The sequence below is a fragment of the Chamaea fasciata genome, unplaced genomic scaffold (genome assembly GCF_029207755.1).
Source record: "Chamaea fasciata isolate MVZ Bird 193981 ecotype frontalis unplaced genomic scaffold, bChaFas1.0.hap1 SCAF_47, whole genome shotgun sequence".
Classification (NCBI taxonomy): domain Eukaryota; kingdom Metazoa; phylum Chordata; class Aves; order Passeriformes; family Sylviidae; genus Chamaea; species Chamaea fasciata.
The window spans coordinates 1354471-1374575 of record NW_027094132.1 but is presented as its reverse complement, the minus strand read 5'-3'; the positions used below and the strand labels follow the sequence as shown (position 1 = coordinate 1374575).

The window sequence follows — 20105 nt, the reverse complement described above, 5'->3', positions numbered from 1 at the left end:
GGGGAGACACAGATCCGGAGCACCTTGGAATCTGCTTGGGGTGATCACCAGGCCATGAGTACCTCATGGGGCAGTGCTGGGCTCTAGGTCATGCCAAAATCTAAGGCGCCAAGGGAAGGAGCTGTGACCCACGGGCCTGCCTATCCAGCAACTGCCCATCTCTGGAACCCCCATTCCTTATGTTTCCCCTGCCTGGGCTCCCAGGACTGCTATTCCCCAGGTGGTCTGTGGCCCAGGACCCCCATTCCCAAGGGACCCTCTCCCACTCAATCCATCTCCCTTCCATCCCCCAGGAACTTTATTCTCCCAGGAGCTGCCCTTCCAATGGTGCCATCATCCCTGGCACACCCAACCCATCACCTGAATCCCTGGAGCCCACAGTCCCCTGGGACTCCCATCCCTGAATGTTCCCAGAAACGGGGAGCCCCATTCCCATGGCACCCCCATCCCCAGTGACTCCCCCTCGTCAGGCCCCCATTTCCTAGGCACCCCATCCCTTGGACCCCCCATTCCCCTGGACACCCATCCCTGGCTCCCTAAACCCCCTGATCCCCCCACTCCTGAGAGCCCCATGTCCCACCTCATGCTACCCAGACTTGTCCCTACCCTGCCCACAGCCTGTCCCCAGCTTGTGGCCACCCTGCCCCCAACAAGTACCAACTACACATGATGATAAGACCTGACCTTGCTTCCTTCCACCCTGGCTGAAGAGCACAGCCACCCCTGGCAGCGAGTGACAGCTAGCCTGGGTGGCCGGGGACACGGGGATGGCCGGGAAAGTTGCACTGCTCCTGTGGGGTGAGTGTCCCGGGCAATGAGCCTGACACCCTGGGTATGGGCCCTGGTGAGGCAGAGACTGGTGGGGAGGGGGCACAGGAGGGCAGCGAGGTCCCCTGAGGTCCCCAGTGCCAGCAAAGCCAGTGCATGAGGTGACCGGGGTTGTGGGGTGGCTGTGGGGACAGAAGAGGGGATACAGGACTGGAGGGTCAATAAGGGGGGGCAAGGGTGCGGGGAGGTGTCCTGGTGCTGGTGTAGCTGTGGAGACAGGGACAGGGGCACAGGGATGCAGGCACAGGGAGAATGGGACAAGTGCCATGCAGATGTGCCATGGGGACACAGGCTGTGGGGCCGGTGGAGGCGGCCTGTGCCAGAACGAGGTGGTCATGGTGTCCCCATTTTTGGGGTGTCTACAATGTCCTCATGTCCTGCCTTAGATTGTGATAGCCACAGTGTCCTGGTCCCTGAAAGGTCCATGCCAAACCAGTGTCCCCATGGGAAAAGTTTGGGGACAATGCCACAACCCAAGCGCTGGGTGCTGCTGGCCCCGTGGTACCACTCCCTCCCAGCCCTGTCCCTTTTCCCTTCCAGCCCAGACCCTCCGCCTCACTGGTGAGTTCTCGGGGGGAGTCCATGTCTCGCTGTTGCCAGCTCGCACTGGCCCTGGCAGGCTGGTGTCCCCTGTCACCTGCAGGTGCCCAGACCACCCAGCTGCTGGTGGAGCCCCCGTGGATGCCGGCAGTGCTGTGGGACCGAGTGACACTGACCTGCCAGGGCTCAGGGACTGATGGTGCCACCACCTGGTACAAGGACGGGCAGCGCTGGGGGCAGGACAGACGCGACCACTTCACTGTCACCGAGAGTGGCACCTACATCTGTGACAGACCTGGCACTGGGCACAGCCCCCCTGTGAAAGTCTCAAATGGTGAGGGGGGTTTGGGTGTCCCCAGCCTGGCAGCCACAGGGACCCTGAGGGCTCTGGGTGGGCTCTGCTCCATGGGGTCACCTCCTGGTGTGACCAGAGCCTGTCCCTGCTCTGGGGACATCCCAGAGCATCCCAGTGCAAGGGGACCCTGTTTGTGGAATTGAAGACCCTCGGTGCACTGGGTGTGACCTGATGTGACATCGGGTTCCCCCGGTGTCCCACCTGTCCCCAGATCTGTTGGTGCTGCAGGTGCCGGCGTGGGTGCTGCTGAATGGGGACACGATGACACTGCGCTGCCGGAGTTGGCAGGACAGTTCACTCACATGGGTGTCCTTCTACCGTGAGCAGAAGGAACTGCAGCTGTATAGAGATAGGAAAGAGCTGTCCCTTTCCCCCCTGCAGCTGCACCACAGCGGCCGCTACCACTGCAGGGGCTGGGTGGACTCCGTGATATCCCGGGGGTGGAAAGAGTCAGCTCCTATGACAGTGACAGTGCATGGTGAGCATCCCACAGCCACTGCCCTGACACCCCCACAGCCCCTACCAAGGGACTCGAGGTCACAAATCCCCCTTCCCTCTCCTTCCCAGAGCTGTTCCCAGTGCCGGTGCTGGAGGGTCCCCCCGAGCTCACTGAGGGGTCCCCCCTGACTCTCAGTTGCCTCAGCACCCCCAGCCCCCTGCGGCCCCCAGCCACCCTCCTGCACTTCTTCTACCGGGACGGGCAGTTGGTGGGGGGCCCGCAGGTGTCCCCACAGCTCCTGGTGCCCGCCGTGGGGGTCTCCCACTCGGGGAACTACAGCTGCCAGGTGCGCTCCGAGGGGGGGACCGTGCAGAAGAGCAGCGCCCAGCTCCGCGTCACGGTGCGCAGTGAGTGCGGGGATGGGCACGGCGAGCCCCCACACCCTCTTTGGGTCTCCTGCCCTGTCTGGGGGCCCCCATTACTGCCAAGAGTCCCCATCCCCATCACGGGTCCCCTGTCTTTTCCCTGGTCCCCCACTGCGTCCCACAGCCCTACGTGAGTACCCCAATGTTTCTTGAAAACTTTTTCCATGTCCCGCCATCATTGCACAGCTCCCCCTCCGTGTCCCCCCATCCGTCACTGGGTCCTTTCATTTGCCCCTGGGTGCCCCAGCCCTTCTCTGATCTTCCCCCACAGTCCCCAGGTCCCACTATCCCCTCCCTGGGTCCCCACACCCACTCTGGAGTTAACCCCCCCCCCAGGTGTCACCACCCTGAACCCCCCATCGTTCCTTCGGGATCCTTTCCAGCCCCGCTCCAGCTCTGAACCCTTGTTCCTCACTGGGGTCTCTGTGCCCCTCTCCACCCACCCCCCAAGGGTCGCTAACTGTCTCCTGGTGTCCCCCCCACCCGCAGGGGTCCCTCTCTCGGGGGTGTCCCTGTCAGCGCAGCCCCCCGGGGGACAGGTGGCACTGGGGGACCGCCTGGTGCTGAGCTGTGCGGTGGCTGTGGGAACAGGTCGCCTGTCCTTCACCTGGCACCGGAGGGGCTCGGGGGCACCGCTGGGCACTGACCCCCACCGGGAGCTGCAGCACGTTGGGGACAATGACAGCGGCCACTACCAGTGCCGGGTCAGCGATGGGGACAGTGTGGCCGAGAGTGTCCCCCTGAATGTCACCGTCCTGGGTGAGCCGGACCCTCGGACTGGGGGTGATCCCAACCGCAGCACCCCCATCCCACCTCACCAAGTGCCAGCCCCATCTCTGTCCCTGCAGTGCCTGTGGCCAATGCCACCATCAGCCCCGGTCCCCTGTCACACCAGGTGCATGCAGGTGACCCCGTGACCCTGTGCTGCTCGGCGCAGGTGGGCTCAGCCCCTGTCACCTTCACCTGGCTGCGCGACGGCCAGGAGGTGGCCCAGGGTCCCATCCTGGAGCTTGGGGACGTGGATGTGGGACATTCGGGCACCTACCAGTGCGTGGCCACCAACCAGCTGGGACAGGACGGGCACCGCGTGTTCTGGGCTGTCAGCCCTGAGCTGGCCCTGGAGGTGACCTCTGGCTCACCCTGGGTCACAGGTGGGGTCACGAGGGGTCACCGGGGTGTTCAGGACCCCCAGGGTTAAAGGTGACTCTGATGTGTCCCCCTCTGTCCCCAGCAGTGGCTGTGAATGTCGGCAGGACCCTCCTGTTCCTGATCCTGCTCCTGGGTGTCATTGGGGGCTGCCACTGCTGGCACCGCTGGGGTGGGTGACAGTGGGGGGGGATGGGGGTCCTGGAGTGAGGGGAAGCCCCCAGAGTGGGGGCAGAGACGGGGCAGCACCCAGGGCCCCTGAGCTGGGGGAAACTGAGCCCACAGTGACCTTGGATGGGGTCCTGGGGGATTTGGGGGGAATTTGGAGGGCCTTGGTTGGGCTCCAGGGGCCTCCCTGGGTGGGCTTTGAGGAATGCTGGGGTGGCATTGGGAGCTCATGGAGGGTTTGGGGAGCTCTTGGAGGGCTATGCAGGGATGTTGAGGGATCTTTTTGGGGTCCTGTGCGAGCTTGGGGGTGCCCCTCCCTGCTGGGCTTGGGGTTCTGTGGCTCAGAGGATCGGGGAAACAGCAGGGAATTGGGCGCACTGCAGAATTTCTTGGGGGTTCAGGGGTGCTTGAAATGCCCGGGGGCAATCAGGGCTCTAGCTGGGATTTGTGGGTCCCATGGGTGGTTGGAGCTGATGAGGTCCCAGAAAGGTTCAGGGGGCCCGGGGTCCCTATGGTCACCTCCTCCCCTTTTCCTTGCAGTCGCCAGGAAGCCCCAGCACAGGTGAGTGGGGGGCTCTGACTCGGACTCCCCTTTCCCCCTCCCCAGGCACCCCTCCGACCCCCCCCTTATCCCCACAGGACCTCCCTGGAGAAGGTGGCAGTGCTGTACACCCCCATGTCGTGGGCACCGAGCGGGCAGGGGGTCAGTACGGGGTGGGGGGCAGGGACACGTCACCCATGGGTGTCACCCCCCAGCCCGGGCCCCACAGCCGGTGTCACCCTTAGAGCCCCCACGGGTGTCCCCTGGCCCTGCCCCACCTCGGAATCCACAAGTGACCAACACGGAGCCGCCGGGACCCCGCGGGCAACAGCGGGACCCCAGTGACATCTGTGACAACGTGCTGTGACACTGGGGGCACTGATGGTCGCGGCCTGAGGGCACCCCCGGTGTGTCTCCCCTCCCCCCCAGCTCCCGTGGGTGCCCACTGTCCCCGAGGCAGTGGCCACGAGTGGGGGGTCCCATGTGGGGCTGCTCAGAGCTCCCCGTTCCAGTGCTCCCAGTACCCCCAGGGGCTTCCCATTCCCTCTCCCAGTGCCAAGGGCACAGGACCCTTGACTTTCCCTTTGGATCCAAAATGCAGCTTTTTGGTTGAACCGGGAGAAATGGTTTTTGTTTGTTCAGCTGTGCCAGGTCAGCTCGGACGGAGGAAGGTCCTGGTCAGGTTTTTGAGCAGATCGGTGTGGGATTTGCAGGATTTCGGAGGCTCTCTCAGTCCCTTGGGGACAGGGACAAAATGATCAATTGGGGCATTTCCGGACTGGTTCCCTCGCAGCTGCCCCGCACAGAGGAAGGAGCTGCCGCTCCCTGTTTGTCCCCTCTCGGTGACACCGGCCAAGGGCTTCGGGGACCTGCGGCGGTGCCGCTCCGTGACCACGGGCACCGATCCCGCAGCTGCCGAGCCCCTCGGGCCAACCCCAGCTCAGCCCATCCCCGGTGCCCCAGCTCCAGCCCTGCCCGCTGCCCCCCGGTGCCCCCCGGTGCCCAAAGCCCCGCACCCCGAGCGGCGTCTGAGCCCCGGAGCTGCCGCGGAGCCTCCGCCGGGCGCGGCCCCGGGGCGGGCGGGGGGCGCCGGGACGGAGGTGCCGGGAGGGCGGAGGGGACCCGGGAGCCCGGGGAGGAGCCCCCGGCACTGCGGGAGCCGAGTCCCGGCCTCGGGTCACTGTCGCACGTCGCGGCTGCCACCCCGCTGCCAGGGCCGGGACTGTCCCGGGCTGCGGGCACCGACGGTGGCCATGTGTCCCCAGCGGCTGAAGTGATGAATGGTAAATTCTATTCATTTCCCCAAGTCGAGTCCGTTTCGGCCGTGATGGAGCTCGCGGACAGAGCCCTCCCTGCCCTTCTCCCAGGATAGGACGCCACCGGCTGGGATGTGCCACCCCCAGGATGTGTGACTCCCAGAACAGGGACACCCCTGAACAGGGACAGGACCCCCTGGATGTGCCCCCCAAGGACAGAACCCGTCCCTCCCTGTCTGACTCAGCGCAAACGGCCTCTTCCTTCTGCTGCAGGAGAAAGTGAATGTGGGGACGGCACAGGCGGACACCCCCCGCCTCCAACCCCCCCCACCTCCCCTACAGCCCCTGCACCCCCTTTCCCCCTCCCCGGGGTCTCTCAAGCCGGTACCTGCTCAGGAGCTCCCCAGGATGGCTGGGCATGGAACTCTTGGGTTCGAATGTGACAGAAAAAAGGAAGGAAATGGAAATGAAGAGAGGAGAAAGCCCCTGGGTTTGGGGGGGGCGGGGGGGGGCACAGATTCTGAGCCCCTCGGAATCTGCCTGGGGTGACTCCCAGCAAACCATTAGCACCTTGGGAGGAAGTGCGGGACCCTGGGTCTCCCCAAAACTGGAGGCACCCAGGGAAGGGGCTGCGACCCGCGGGCCCACCCCTCCACTGCCCATCCCTCAGGCCCCCCGTCCCCAAGGACCCAAACCATGGGAACTCCATTCCTTCTGTCCCCCTCCCTGGGACCCCCATCCTGGGACTGCCATTCTCCAGGACCTCCATTCCCATGAACCCCCATCCTGGTAATTCTAGCCACCTGGACCTGCTCTTCTCCAGGATCTTGATTCCCCCAGAATCCCCATTCTCACGAACCCCCCTTTCCCCAGGGTACCCAACCTTGGCTCCTTACACCCCCCAGCCTTCAAATTCTGGCAACACCGTGTCCCCACCGGGTCCCCACCCTGGCCACAGCCTGTTCTTACCCTGCCCCCACCAAGGGACACCTACACATAAGGATGTGACCTGACCTCGCTTCCTTCCTCTTCATCCGAAGAGCCGCCACCCAGGGGACCGGTGGCCACAGCAGCGAGTGACAGCCAGTCCACATGGCTGGGGACACGGGGATGGCCGGGAAGGTGGCGCTGCTCCTGTGGGGTGAGTGCCCCGGGCACGGGCCTGACACCCTGGGGATGGGCCCTGGTGAGGCAGAGACCGGTGGGGAGGGGGCACAGGGGGGCTGCGGGGTGCCCTGAGGTCCCCAAGGCCAGCAGAGTCAGTGCATGAGCATGGACCCCAGTGTGACCAGAGTCCTGGGGTGACTGTGGGGACAGGAATGGGGGGATAGGAGGAGGGGGATAGAGATGTGGGGACAAGGATGTGGCAAAAGGAAGCCTGGGATGGGGCCGCAGTGGGGACATGGGAACAGGGATGCAGAGACAGGGACAAAGGCCATATAGCATGCAAATGGGGCAGGGAGACAGGTGCTGTTGGAGCATGATCACGGACACAGGACCTTGCTGTTGTGGCTACAGGACAGGTGCTGTGAGGGTGGTGGAGGTGACCTGTGCAAACATGGGGGGGCTGCCTCAGTCCAGAGTGGCTGAGGTGTCTCTGTCCTCAAGATTTCCATGACAAACCAGTGTCCTCAGGTGGACAGTTTGGTGACAGCCCTCACATCCCACCCCCAGGTGCCGCTGTCCCTGCCCTGCCACACTCACCCAGCCCTGTCCCTTCTCCCTTCCAGCCCAGACCCTCGGCCTCACTGGTGAGTCTTCAGGGGATGCCATGTCCCCACCCTGCTGTCCCCAGCCCCGTGGTGGCCCTGGCAGGCTGGTGTCCCCTGTCACCTGCAGGTGCCCAGACCACCCAGCTCATGGTGGAGCCCCCGTGGATACCAGCGGTGCTGTGGGACCAGGTGACACTGACCTGCCAGGGCTCGGGGACAGCCGGTGCCACCACGTGGTACAAGGACGGGCAGCACTGGGGGCAGGAGGGACTCGACACCTTCCTTGTCACCGAGAGTGGCACCTACACATGTGACAGACCTGGCACCGGGCTGAGCTCCCCTGTGAGAGTCCTGAATGGTGAGTGGGGATGGGGATTGGTGCCTGTGTCCATGTGTGGCCTCACATCCTTTTGATGAGAGCCCAATTCCCTGCGTATGGGGACATCCCAGTGCATCCCACTGTATACCTGTGCACATCAGTTTCTTCCAGTGCACACCAGTGCATCCCTGGGTGGTGGGAGCCCTGCGGTGATCTGGGCTGTGATAGGTTCCCTCCTGGTGTCCCCAGGAGCTTCTGGTGTAATGAGGAATCCCCTCAGTTGTCCCGACTGTAATGCAGACCCCCTGAGACCCCTACTGAGTCCCTCAGTGTGACAGGACCCCCTTGTTCCACAGACCAGTTGGTGCTGCAGGTGCCAGTGCGGACACTGCTGGAGAGGGACACGGTGACACTGCGCTGCCGGGGCTGGCAGGGCAACCTGGTCACTGGAGTGCGATTTTACCACCAAGACAAGGATTTGGTGTGGCCCCGCAATGGGATCGAGCTGTCCCTGTCTCCCCTGCACCTGTACCACAGTGGTCCCTACCTCTGCGGGGCCTTGGTGGGCTCAGGAATGTCACAGTGGCACAACTCAGCACCAGTGACATTGACAGTGCACGGTGAGCATCGCCACAGCCACCACCCCAATACCCCAACACCCCAACACCTCAAACCTGGACACCCCCAAAGCCCCTTCCCAGTGGACTCAGAGTCACAGTCCTCACCTCCCCTCTCCTTCCCAGAGCTCTTCACGGTGCCGGTGCTGGAGGGTCCCCCCGAGCCCATCGAGGGCTCCCCCCTCAATCTCAGCTGCCTCAGCACCCCCAGCCCCCTGCGGCCCCGAGCCACCCTCCTGCACTTCTTCTACCGGGACGGGCAGTTGGTGGGGGGCCCGCAGGTGTCCCCACAGCTCCTGGTTCCCGCCGTGGGGGTCTCCCACTCGGGGAATTACAGCTGCCAGGTGCACTCCGAGGGGGGCGTTGTGCGGAAGAGCAGCGCCCGGCTCCGCGTCACGGTGCACAGTGAGTGCGGGGATGGGCACGGGGAGCCCCCACAGCCCTCCCAGGTCTCCCCTCCTTGCTCAACCCTCTGCGTGCCGCCCTGCCTTCACAGGTGTCGCCCCAGCTCCTCCCATGACCCTCCCTGATGCCTACATTCCTCACCAGGTCCTCTCACTCCTTCCTAGGTTCACCTCTTTCTCTCTGAGATCCCTGCATTGTCCACAGGTCCCACCACCCCTGTCTCGGTCCCCAAAACCTTCCCCGTGGTTCCTTTCAACCCTCTCCATATGTCCCCTGTTTGAATCTCCCACCCTTCCCTGGGGTCCCTTCCAGCCCTTTCCAAGCCTCTCCCCCATCTCTGTGCCCCATTCTTCCTTCCTGGGATCCCTCCACCCCTCTCTCATCCTCCTCCTCTCTGAGTCCTTCACTGGTGTCCTCACTCCTCCCATGTCCCCATTCTCTCCTGTGTCCACCCGTAGGGGTCCTGCTCTCCTGGGGTGTCACTGTGGGCACAGCCCCCCAGGGCACAGGTGGCACTGGGTGATTGCCTGGTGCTGAGCTCAGTGGTGGCCACAGGGAGAGGTCCCTTTGGCCCAGGGCTCTGTCCTTATCCTGCCACCAAGGCTCAGGGACTCTGCTGGGCACTGGCCCCCACCTGTAGCTGTGTCACGCTGGGGACAAGGACAGCGGCCACAACACTGCTGGCCCAGTGATAGGGACAGGGTGGCTGAGAACCCCACATTGAGCATCACTGTCTTGGGTGAATGGGACCCTTGGTCTGAGGGTGATCCCACCCACAGCATCCCCAATTCCACACATTCCCATTCCACCCCAACCCCCCCACACCATCCCCAACCCACCCCACCCCAGGTCACAGCCTCCACCACTGGGTGTCACAGCCCAGGGGAACTGGGTCCGTCTGGCTCCAGGTATCCCCACTCCCAGGACATCCAGGCCACGGATCCCTAATGCCAGCTGTCACATGCCCCCCTCCCCATCAGGTCACATTCACCTTACTGAGCGTGACCCTCCCAGGGGAGTGAGATCCTTGGGATTGGGGTGATGCCCCTGTTGATATGCCTCATCAGGCCCATCACATCCTACCCACGCCATTCCCTGTCCCCCACGAGGTGACAGCCATCACCACCCTGGGACACAGCAGCCCTCATCCCATCCTCATCCCTCACCCCTCACCCATCACATGCCCCCATCCCACAGCACATGATGACCCCACCACCATGGGGTCACTGTCCTGGGTGAAGGAGACCCTCTGTCTCCCGGCGCCACCCCATAGACTCCCTCATTTCCCCATGCCAGGTGCCAGCCCCTCCTCCTAACCTCAGCCCTGTCTGTGTCCCCGCAGTGCCCGTGGCCAATGCCACCATCACCCCTGGTCCCCTGTCACACCAGGTGCACGCAGGTGACCCCGTGACCCTGCGCTGCTCGGTGCAGGTGGGCTCAGCCCCTGTCACCTTCACCTGGCTGCATAATGGCCAGGAGGCGGCCCGGGGTCCCATCCTGGAGCTTGGGGACGTGGATGTGGGACATTCGGGCACCTACCAGTGCGTGGCCACCAACCAGCTGGGACAGGACGGGCACCGCGTGTTCCGGGCACTCAGCCCTGAGCTGGCCCTGGAAGTGACTCCTCGTTCACCCTGGGTCACAGGTGGGATCACACAGGGTCACTTCTGGGGTGCAGGACCCCCAGGGTGCTCTTGTGACCCCAATGTGTCACTCTCTTTCCACAGCAGTGGCCGCAGGGGTTGGCGGGTCTCTCCTGTTCCTGGTCCTGCTCCTTGCTGTTATCGGGGGCTGGCAGTGGTGGCACCATCTGGGTGGGTGACAATGGATATGTATGGGGATCTCTGGTCAAAGGGAGATCCCCAGACTGAGGGCAGAGAATGGGACAGCAACAAGTGAATTTGGCTGAGGGCTCTGGAGGTTCTTCAGGTACTCCTGTACCATTCCAGGGGGGCTTTGAGGAATATTATGGTGGTACTGGGAGCTCCTGCTTGGGCTTGGGAGGTATTGGAGGGTTGTGCAGGCATCTTGAGGAGTCTTCAGGAATCCTGGGACAGTTTGTGGGGTGCCCTTCCCTGTCTGGGGGAAGCTTGGGTTTCTGGGCTCCTGCAGTAACGGGGGGGGTGGGGGGTGGTGGTGGTGAAGGGATGATTCAAGGGTTCTGTGGGCCTTCAGGGTGCTCAGAAGTCGTGGGGAGAATCAAGGCTCTGGTGGGGGTTCAGGAGTCCCATGGAGGTTTGGAGGTGCAGAGGACGCCCAGGCGTTCACGGGCTCTGGAGACTCCATGGTCACCTTCTCTCTTTTCTTTGCAGCTGCCAGGAAACCGCAGGAGATGGAAGTGAGAGACTCTGGCCAGGACCCTTTTTTGTCCCTCTACGGACTCCCCCTGACATCCCCTTTTCCCCGCAGGCTCCCCGCTGCTGCTCTGGAGGAGGGGGAGTTGCTGAACAGCAAAGATGTGATCACCAGGAGAGCAGGGAGTGAGTATGGGGGACAGGGGACAGAGACAGGTCACCCACAGGTGTCACCCCCACCCTTGTCCCCCCAGATGGTGTCTTTTGCAGGGCCCCCACACATCTCCCGCCTCCAGGACCCCCCGGTGACCTACCCCGGGCTGCTGCCACCCCATCAGCAACCACGGGACAACAGTGACGTCTATGAGAATGTGCCGCGACGCTGAGGGGGGGCACTGGGGGCACTGGGAGCAATGGGGGCACTGGGGTTTCCCCCTCCACATCTCCTGTGCTTTGCCATCCTCTTCGGGAGGTGGTCACAAGTTGGGGGGAGCTGCACAGGCACCAAATGCTGCCCATTCCCCACCCCAGTTAGCACGAGGGGTGCCCCTGTCCCCCTCCCAGCACCCCTAGGTGCTCCCCACTCCCCCTCCCAGTGCTCCCAGTACCCCCAGGGACTCCTTACTCCTCTTCCCATTACCTGTCTCTTGCTCCCAGAGAATCCAAGGGCTCCCCATTCCCCCTCTCGGTACCCCTAGGATCCCAGTGGCTCCTCATTCCTCCTCCCAGTCCCCTGTCTTGGTTTAGAGACAAATTCAGGAGAAAATGCTGTCGGTTGAGTGCTTCCTCTAAAGAGAAGGGCTTCAGTAATCCCTTTTGCCACTGAGAAAAACGAATGCCAATGGGTGGAAGTGAAAAAACCCCATGGTTTATTTACAAACAAAGTGCCCACGTGGCATGGACAAAAAATTGAATAAATGCTAGATATTGAACTTTCACAACCTTACACATGCCCACAGCAGCACAAAAACCCCTCAAAATGCCAGGGCATGAAATAAACTGGCCGGCTGTGTGGCAAAAGGAGGACAAAATGGGAGCTGGCTTTTGTCTCAGGGAAGGGAGAAACAAGAGTTTCTCAGCAACTCAGGCAGAACAGATAGGAACCTCTTGAACTTCTGGTGTTGGTCTCCTCCTCAGAGGAGATGAAGCTGGTGGATTTTCGTGTCCTTTCTCGTTTTGGTTCATCTTTTCCTGAGCTCTTGCCCTGCCCAGGGCAGTTTCTACAGACTCCTGGTCAACTGTCCAGGCAGTTGTCTGATCTCAGACCAAAACTAAGCCTAACAGTTCAAGTGAAAAATAAAACAGAAGCCACTGAAGGATTGATACTGCAGCCTCTGCAGGCCAAGGGAAGGAGAAAAATAAAACCTTGCTTTGCTAACATAAACCAAGATAGCTTAGCAACAAAGCGATGTCCAGCCCACACTGCAGCCAGCGAGCTCCAGAGTGAGGCTTTGAACAAAGCCCCTGCAGGAGCTCCAAGGCTCCTACCCTCCTCCCAGAGCCACCTTAGAGCTACAGCAGCCAGTTCTGGGCATAAAGCAGGCGATCAGGAATAGGGCATCATAAAATCACCCCAAGACATACCCTTGTGAAAAACAAGCTTCACTTTCCTGGTGAAATTTAAAAAGTTTAATAAAAAGACAATAGGAAACAGAAATAAAGCAAAGGGTTAAAACAGTCGGGTGCTTGGCATTCAACCAAGAGCACACCTACTATCTTGGAGAAATTCCTTTTCCATTGCATCAGCCTGTTGCATATTCCTAGACCATGATGCATATTCAAACTTTTCCAGGAACTGTTTAGCATGGGCCCACCTTTTTAGAGCACACCTGTTTCTTGGCTGTGGTTTTCTTATCACCTCTGGTTTGGGCCTTGGTCCATACTTCCATCAGATGGCACATGCTGATAGTTGGCATGTCAATAACGGGGTCCTCGTCACATGTTCACTGGATGTTATTTCGACCAAACAGACAGTTCACTCATAATATCTGAGTTCACTCATACCACTACTACCATGTCTAAGTTTTTGTTAATAGCAGAAATAAAAGCATAGTTATTTTAGCATTATGCATACAGCACTCATCTTAATATTTGCGAAAATCCAACTTTATAGTATGTATTTATAACACCCCCATGGTCCCAGTGACTCCCCATTCCTGCTCCCAATGCCAGGGAGGCACAGAACCCCTGCTATTGGCACAAAATGCAGCTTTTTCCCCCCATTTCCCTCACCTGCCCCAGAACTGGGCCCGGTGAAGGCTCCAGAGCATCTCTGGGGATCAGACACTGTTCAGGGAGCAGCAGGTATGGGACTTCGGGCACTGGGGGTAGCAGACAGAGCTGGAGCAACGGGTGGGGTGACGGAACTGTGGGAGCTGGGGGTGTCTGATTGTGCCACCCCCAACACTTTCATTTTCTCCCCCGGGGGAGTTCAAGGCCAGCCAGAACTGTCAGTCCTGGCAGCTTTACTCTGGGAGCAATCCTTGGATGTTTGCAGTGTTACGAGTTGGAACCCCAATTTCTATCCCAGGCACCTGGCTGTGAAAGAGGGCTCTTTTCCACAGGAAAGTGTTTTGATTTAAAAGACCAAATGTCAGCCAAGGAAGGTGAGAAATTTCCTGGAATACAGAGAATAGCCCTCCAAGTTATTATGACTTTGAAAATACAGGGCTTTCAGGCAAAAAAAAACTAGAATAAGGATTACCAGTTCCTTTCTAGAAAGTAAATAGAACGCACAGAAGTTTCCAACCCGCTCAGCGCTGGGTTTCCCTTCTGATGCAGTTATGATCACGGCCAGCAGGGGGCGCTGGTGGCTGCAGGGGGCAGAGGCTGCAGCGACTCAGGGGCAGGGAGGGAGGGCAGGGTTAGGGATGTCACACTGCCACCCTGGGATGTCACAGCCCGCTCTAGGATGCCACACAGCTGTTCCGTGATGTCACAGCTCGCTCTGTGACACCATGGCTGCTCTGCAATGTCATACACTGCTGCCCTGTGATGTCACAAACCACTCTGTGTGTGATGTCACAATCTGCTTGGTGATGACACAGGCTGGTTTGTGATGTCAAAACCTGCTCTGTAATGTCACAACCAATTCTGTGCTGTCCCACCTACTCTGTGATGTCAAAGCCCAGTCTGTGATGCCACAGCACACTCTGTGATTTCACACAGTCCCCCTCTATGATGTCAGAGTCTTCTTTGAGAATCCTTGGCACTGATTCTCTCAGGAGAGGAGATTTCAGGGAGCCCAAAGGGCGTCATTGGGCATTGGCAGAGCTGCTGTGGCGACAGAGGCAATTCCACAGCTCAGTCTCTGGCCTGGGTTCTCCCAGGACCCTTCTGCTGTGGGGCTGCTGAGGGTGCAAGAACAACAGCGACCAATGGCCACCAGAACAGGGCCCCGTCAGCAACACGGCCCCAACTGGGATGGCAGGACCCTATCCCTGGGCTGAGCCGTGACCTGTAGGGCTGGGAGTGCTCAGCCAGAGCCGCTGAGCCTTCAGGAGCCGCACCTGGCCAGAGCATGAGCCCAGTGGAGAGTGGCCACTGACAGGGACTGTAGGGGCCAGAGCCAAGTGCCAGCATCCCTGAGAGCAGCTGTGCCGGATGTGCCAGAATTCCAGGACGAGCTGGAGTGCAAGGCAAGCAAGTGGTGCCCCCATGGACATTGGCAATGCCTTCGTCCCCTTTGCTGTGGCAGCGGAGAGCGGGACACAGCAGTTTGCCCTGACCTGGAGGGGCGTCCAGAGCTCTGGAAACCAACTGGAAACTCAACCCCACCCTGTGCCATGGACTCACTCCGACTACCCTGGAAAAAGGGGAGGCTCCATAACCCCCACAGGGCCTTTATGACCTCATCATGTGGGGAACATGGCAGAGGAGTCATTTGGGACAGGGGAGAAGAGAATCCAGAGCCTTTGAAGGCTGCTTTGGCCATCAAAGCAACGAAGGTCCAGGACCCTGCCAGGTTCCTCTGGTGGAGGAAACACACTGGGGGAAGTGTCTGGGGTTTTTTCCTTTTTGGGAACTTTCCCTGGAAATCGATCCTTTTGTGACCCTTTGGATTCTGAACCTTGTTGCTGTTAGTTTTTTTCTCTCGTTGCTGTTTGCAGGAAGTTGTTCTTCTCTGGGCCCTTTGGGATCTTCGCCTTTTGTGCCTCCACTGGCAGGGAGAGGGGCAGTGGCCCCTGGTTTTCAGTGTCAGCCCAGAATTGGAGAATCCCATTCCTAAAGTCCGACAGAGCTGAACAAACACCATTTTTGCCAGTTGAACCAAAAAGCTGCGTTTTGCACTGAACAGTATGGGAACAGATCCTGTGCCCTCCTTGCACTGGAATGTGCAGCCACTGGGACTACAGGAGTACTGGGAAGGGAAAGGGGGGCCCCTGGGTGTTCTGGGAACAATGGGAGGCACTAGGAAGGGAAATTGGAAGCCCCTGGGTGTACTGGTAGCACTGGGAGGGGGAATGGGGAACCCCTGGTAGTACTGGGAGATGGAATGGGGAGCACTGGGTGCTCTGTGCACCAGCCCCTTCTGTTGACCACCACTTCGGGCAGGATGGCAACCACAGAAGCCCAGGGGGAGGGGATCTCCAGTGTCTCCCAGTGCCCCCCAGTTTCCTCCGTGTCATGGCACACTCTCATAGTTGTCAATGGAGTCCTGTGGTCGTCTATGGGGTTCTGGCAGCTCTGCATGGGTCACCATGGTGTCCTTGGGGGGAGTGGCACAGGGGAGCCCTGTGAGAAACACTGACTGGGGGGACGCAGCTGGGGGAGACACCAGCAGGTGACATGTCCCTGTATTTCCCTGTCCCCATACTCACCCTCTGGCCCGCTCAGTTGTCAAGACATGGGTGTAAAGAACCACCTCCTCCTCCTCCTCCTCCTCCGTGGGGCCAGGGGCTGTGGATGTGCCCTGTGGGGATAGAGGGGTTTTGGGAGCACATGGGCGTTTTTGGGTGGAAGAGTAGAAGAGGGATTGTGACTGGAGCCCCCCACTCACCTTTCCTGGTGTTTCCTGGTGGCTGCAAAGGAGAGGGAAGGGGGTGACTGTGAGGTCCCCAGGGCCCTGACCACCCATGGGAATCCTGAACCACCACCAGACCTTTAATTCCCCCAGGACCCCTGAGCATCTATAAAGCCCCCCAGAACCCCTGAACCGGTGCCCTGAGCACCCAGGACCCCAAGCCCAGCAGGGAGGGGGACCCTCAAAAATCCCCCAAGACCCTGAAAGAAAACCCAACATTGCTGTGTGGCCCTACCACAAAAACAAAAACAAACAAAAACCCCTCACCAATTAAGACCATCACGGGTGAGCTGAGCCCACTGCCAGGTCTGTCACACGTGTAGCCGCTACTCCTGGCGACAGTGAAGTTGTTGGGTCCCTTCTGCCCCTAGCACTGCCCATCCTTGTACCACGTGGTGGCACCGGGGGCCCCCAAGCCCTGGCAGGTCAGTGTCACCCGGTCCCACAGCACTGCTGGCCTCCAGGGGGGCTCCACCAGGAGCTGGGTGGTCTGGGCACCTGTGGGTGACAGGGGACACCAGCCTGCCAGGGCCATTGCGTGGGGCTGGGGACAGCGAGGCAGGGACACGGCATCCCCCGAGGACTCACCAGTGAGGCCGAGGGCTTGGGCTGGAAGGGAGAAGGGACAGGGCTGGGTGGGGGTGGCACTGTGGGGACAGCAGGCACACCACGTAGTGTGGTGACTGTCCCCAGACGGTCCCTAATGGAACACTGGTGTAGCATGGAGGTCTTGAGGACAGGCACACCTCAATTACCCTGGCTGGGTTGAGACAGGACATGGGGACACCGTGGACACCCCATGTTTGCACAGCTCACCTCCACTGTCCTCAGAGCTCCTGTCCCCACTGCCACATCCCAATGGCCCCATGCCCGTGACCCCATTCCAATGGCACATATCCCCATGCCCCATCTGCATGGTATGTGGCCCTCGTCCCAGTCCCTGCAACCCTGTTCCCCCGTCCCTGTCCCCACTGCTGCCCCAGCCCCAAGGTTCCTTTTGCCACATCCTTGTCTCCATATCTCTATCCCCTTCTTCCTGTCCCCACATCCCAGTTCCCCTGCTCCTGTCCCCACAGTCACCCCAGGGCTCTGGTCACACTGGGGTCCATGCCCATGCACTGACTCTGCTGGCCTTGGGGACCTCAGGGCACCCCGCAGCCCCCCTGTGCCCCCTCCCCACCGGTCTCTGCCTCACCAGGGCCCATCCCCGGGGTGTCAGGCCCGTGCCCGGGGCACTCACCCCACAGGAGCAGCGCCACCTTCCCGGCCATCCCCGTGTCCCCAGCCATGTGGACTGGCTGTCACTCGCTGCTGTGGCCACCGGTCCCCTGGGTGGCGGCTCTTCGGATGAAGAGGAAGGAAACGAGGTCACGTCTTGTCCTCATGTGTAGGTGGCCCTTGGTGGGGGCAGGGCGAGGGAAAGGTGGAGACACAGTAGGGGACAGGCTGGGGACATTACGGGATAGTCTGGGGGCTCAGTGGGGGATGGTGTTCCCAGGAGTGGGGGGCTCAGGGGATTTGAGGGATGGGTGTCCAGAACAATGGGGATCCAGGAAAATTGGGGTCCCCATGTCTGGGGGCATTCAGGGATAGAGGTCCTTGTGAACATGATCCCCAGGGATTTTGGGTAATGGGATGTAGGTCCCAGAGTTGGGGGTTCAGGGGGAAACAATAGGGGACCCTGGGGAAGAGTGGTTTTGGAAGAAGAAGCAGCCCATGGGATGGGATCAAGGCCATGGTGTTCCTGGGCAATGGGAGTCCTGGGATGGGGGTCCCAGGGAGGAGAGACCAAGGCAATGGGGGTCCCATGGTCGGGTTTCCAGGGGAATGGGGGTCCCAGGGATGGGCAGTGAGTGGCTGGGTGGGCGTGGGGGTCACAGCTCCTTCCCTGGGTGCCTCAGATTTTGGGGTGACTCTGAGCCCAGCACAGCCCCCACAGTGTGCTCATGGCCAGGGGGCACCCCAGGGTGGAGGCTCTGGGTCTGTGCCCCACACACCCCTGGGCTTTTCCCATCCCCCCGTTTCCTGACTCAGCCATCCCAGGGAACACCTGAGCAGGTAACAGTGGGGGGATCCCAGGAAGGGGCAAAGGGGAGTGGGGGTGCAGGCAGTGGTTGGGGGCTGTGGGGGATGAAAGATTTTCACTTTCTCTTTCCTGCAGAAGAAGGAAGAGGCCGTTTATGCTGAGCTGAGGACGTGGGTTGTGTCCGGGGGGGCACATCCAGAGGGGTCCTGCCCTGAGGGAAAAGGGCTCCTCTGCTGTGGTGACGCCTGGGTCTTGTCCCAGAGTCTTGTCCTAGGGGGTTCCTGGTTCTGGGGGTGCCACGTCCTTGGGGATTCCTGTCCCAGAGGTGGCACATCATGGGGACCTCTCCTGGGGGACCCTGAGCATTCCCACTGTCCCTAGTGGGGTCCTGTGATCTCTGGTGTGCCCAAACTTATGGGGGCACCTGTTACAACCTTGCCGTGATGAAGGTAAATGCCAGAGTAAATTTGCTTTAATTGCCTAATGCCCAGTTGGTTAAGACAAAATTATACATCCATGATTTAAAGGCAAAAATCTTTTCCCACAAGATTTTTATACCAGTGAATAATAAACTCAGCCAAAATCAAACTGACAATGTTGAAAATGGTCTGGTTGATAGAATACTTTTAATCATTGCCCTGCCAACAAGTCACTCACAATAAAAACATAAACAAATCACAGAGAAATGAGACGTTTTGGTTCTCTTTAGGAGCCCATTGGTGCATCCCACAGCAGCGTTCACTTGTGGATAACACAGAGTGTGGAATCTCCCTGAGTGTCCAACAGGTCCATGGGATTGTTCCCTGCCTGCTGGGAAGCAACCCAGCCCATAGGGAAGGCTTTGGTTTGCCCATATTTCGGAACTCTTCCAGTTTTTCTTCCTTCCCACCCTGAAACTTGGTTTACTTCCCAGGGCTTCTCCTGACAAAAGGGGAGAAACTCTGTGCATCCTTGGAACAGCACACAGGAATCCGTGGAAATGGCCGTGTGTCCCTCAGGGTCTGCTTTCCTGGTAACTGCCCTCCAGCCTGCCCTGAATTCCCCTGCCAGGGAACTCCCTGCTCCTGCTGGGACACCCCTGTTCCCCAGATCCTTGCATGGAGCCCCTGCCCAATATTTCCACCTTTCCTTCTCTTCTGGTGTCCACATCCTGAACCCAAATATTCCTTCTGGAAGGTTCCAAAGGGCCGCAGGTTTTGTTCAAGAGAGAGGGGCCCGGTCAGGTTGTTGAGCAGATGGGTGTGGGATTTGCAGAACTTCTGGGGCTCTCTCAGCCCCTCGCTTTTGTCAGGGACAAAATGATCATTTGCTTCATTTCCGGACTGCTGTCCACACAGCTGCCCCTGCAGGGGAAGGTTTCCACCCCTCCCTGCTCTGAAAACCATCAAAGGCCCTCGCAGAGCCACTGCTTGGGCTCCCATTGGCTTTTGAGCTTCTTGCAGGGCTCAGCAAACCACAGCCAGGCCTTTTCCTGCCACAGAATTCTCACCTTTGCAGCAGCTCTAAAGCTGCCAGAATCAAAGCCAAGGGGGCGGGGGGACTTTTTTTGGGGGGGGTGTCACTTTTCTCTGTCTGCAGTCCTGGAAGCTTGACTACCATTTTTCCATTTGTAAATTGACCATAAGCTTGTTGACAGCAGACACATGAAAGTGCCACCCCTCTAAGAAGCTGCAGGTGCAATTTTTAGAGAAAAAAGGGTGGTCAAGCTTCCAGGACTGCAGACAAATGGAAGTTAGACTGCCAAAAAGAAGCTCAAGGTCCATTTGTAGGAGATAAAAGGGTAGTCAAACCTTCAGGACTGCAGACACGTGGAAGCGAGACTACCCCCAAACAAGCTCAAGGTGTATTCATAGGAGAAAAAAGGGTACTCAAGCTTCCAGGACTGCAGACACATCCAAGTGGGTTGCTGCATGGGGCAGTGTTTTTTTGTTTGTTTTTCTTTTTTTTTTCCTCCTCTTTTTTTTTTTTTTTTTTTTTTTTTTTTTTTTTTTTTTTTTTTTCTCCCAACAAC

At 59.7% G+C, this 20105-nt stretch overlaps 1 protein-coding gene and 1 pseudogene across 1 annotated transcript; both read left to right on the top strand.

Annotated features, from left to right (window-relative positions):
* The first annotated feature begins 710 nt into the window (after window positions 1-710).
* Window positions 711-5719, top strand: LOC136304075 (Fc receptor-like protein 2). Its single transcript, XM_066207745.1, is given in 10 exon segments — window positions 711-798; window positions 1369-1389; window positions 1472-1702; window positions 1935-2201; window positions 3077-3346; window positions 3436-3738; window positions 3819-3905; window positions 4442-4463; window positions 4688-4826; window positions 5249-5719. Coding segments are annotated over 10 exon segments (1842 nt in total). The 5' UTR covers window positions 711-767.
* A 1071-nt stretch (window positions 5720-6790) lies between these two features.
* Window positions 6791-12192, top strand: LOC136304079 (Fc receptor-like protein 6; annotated as a pseudogene).
* Window positions 12193-20105: the final 7913 nt, after the last annotated feature.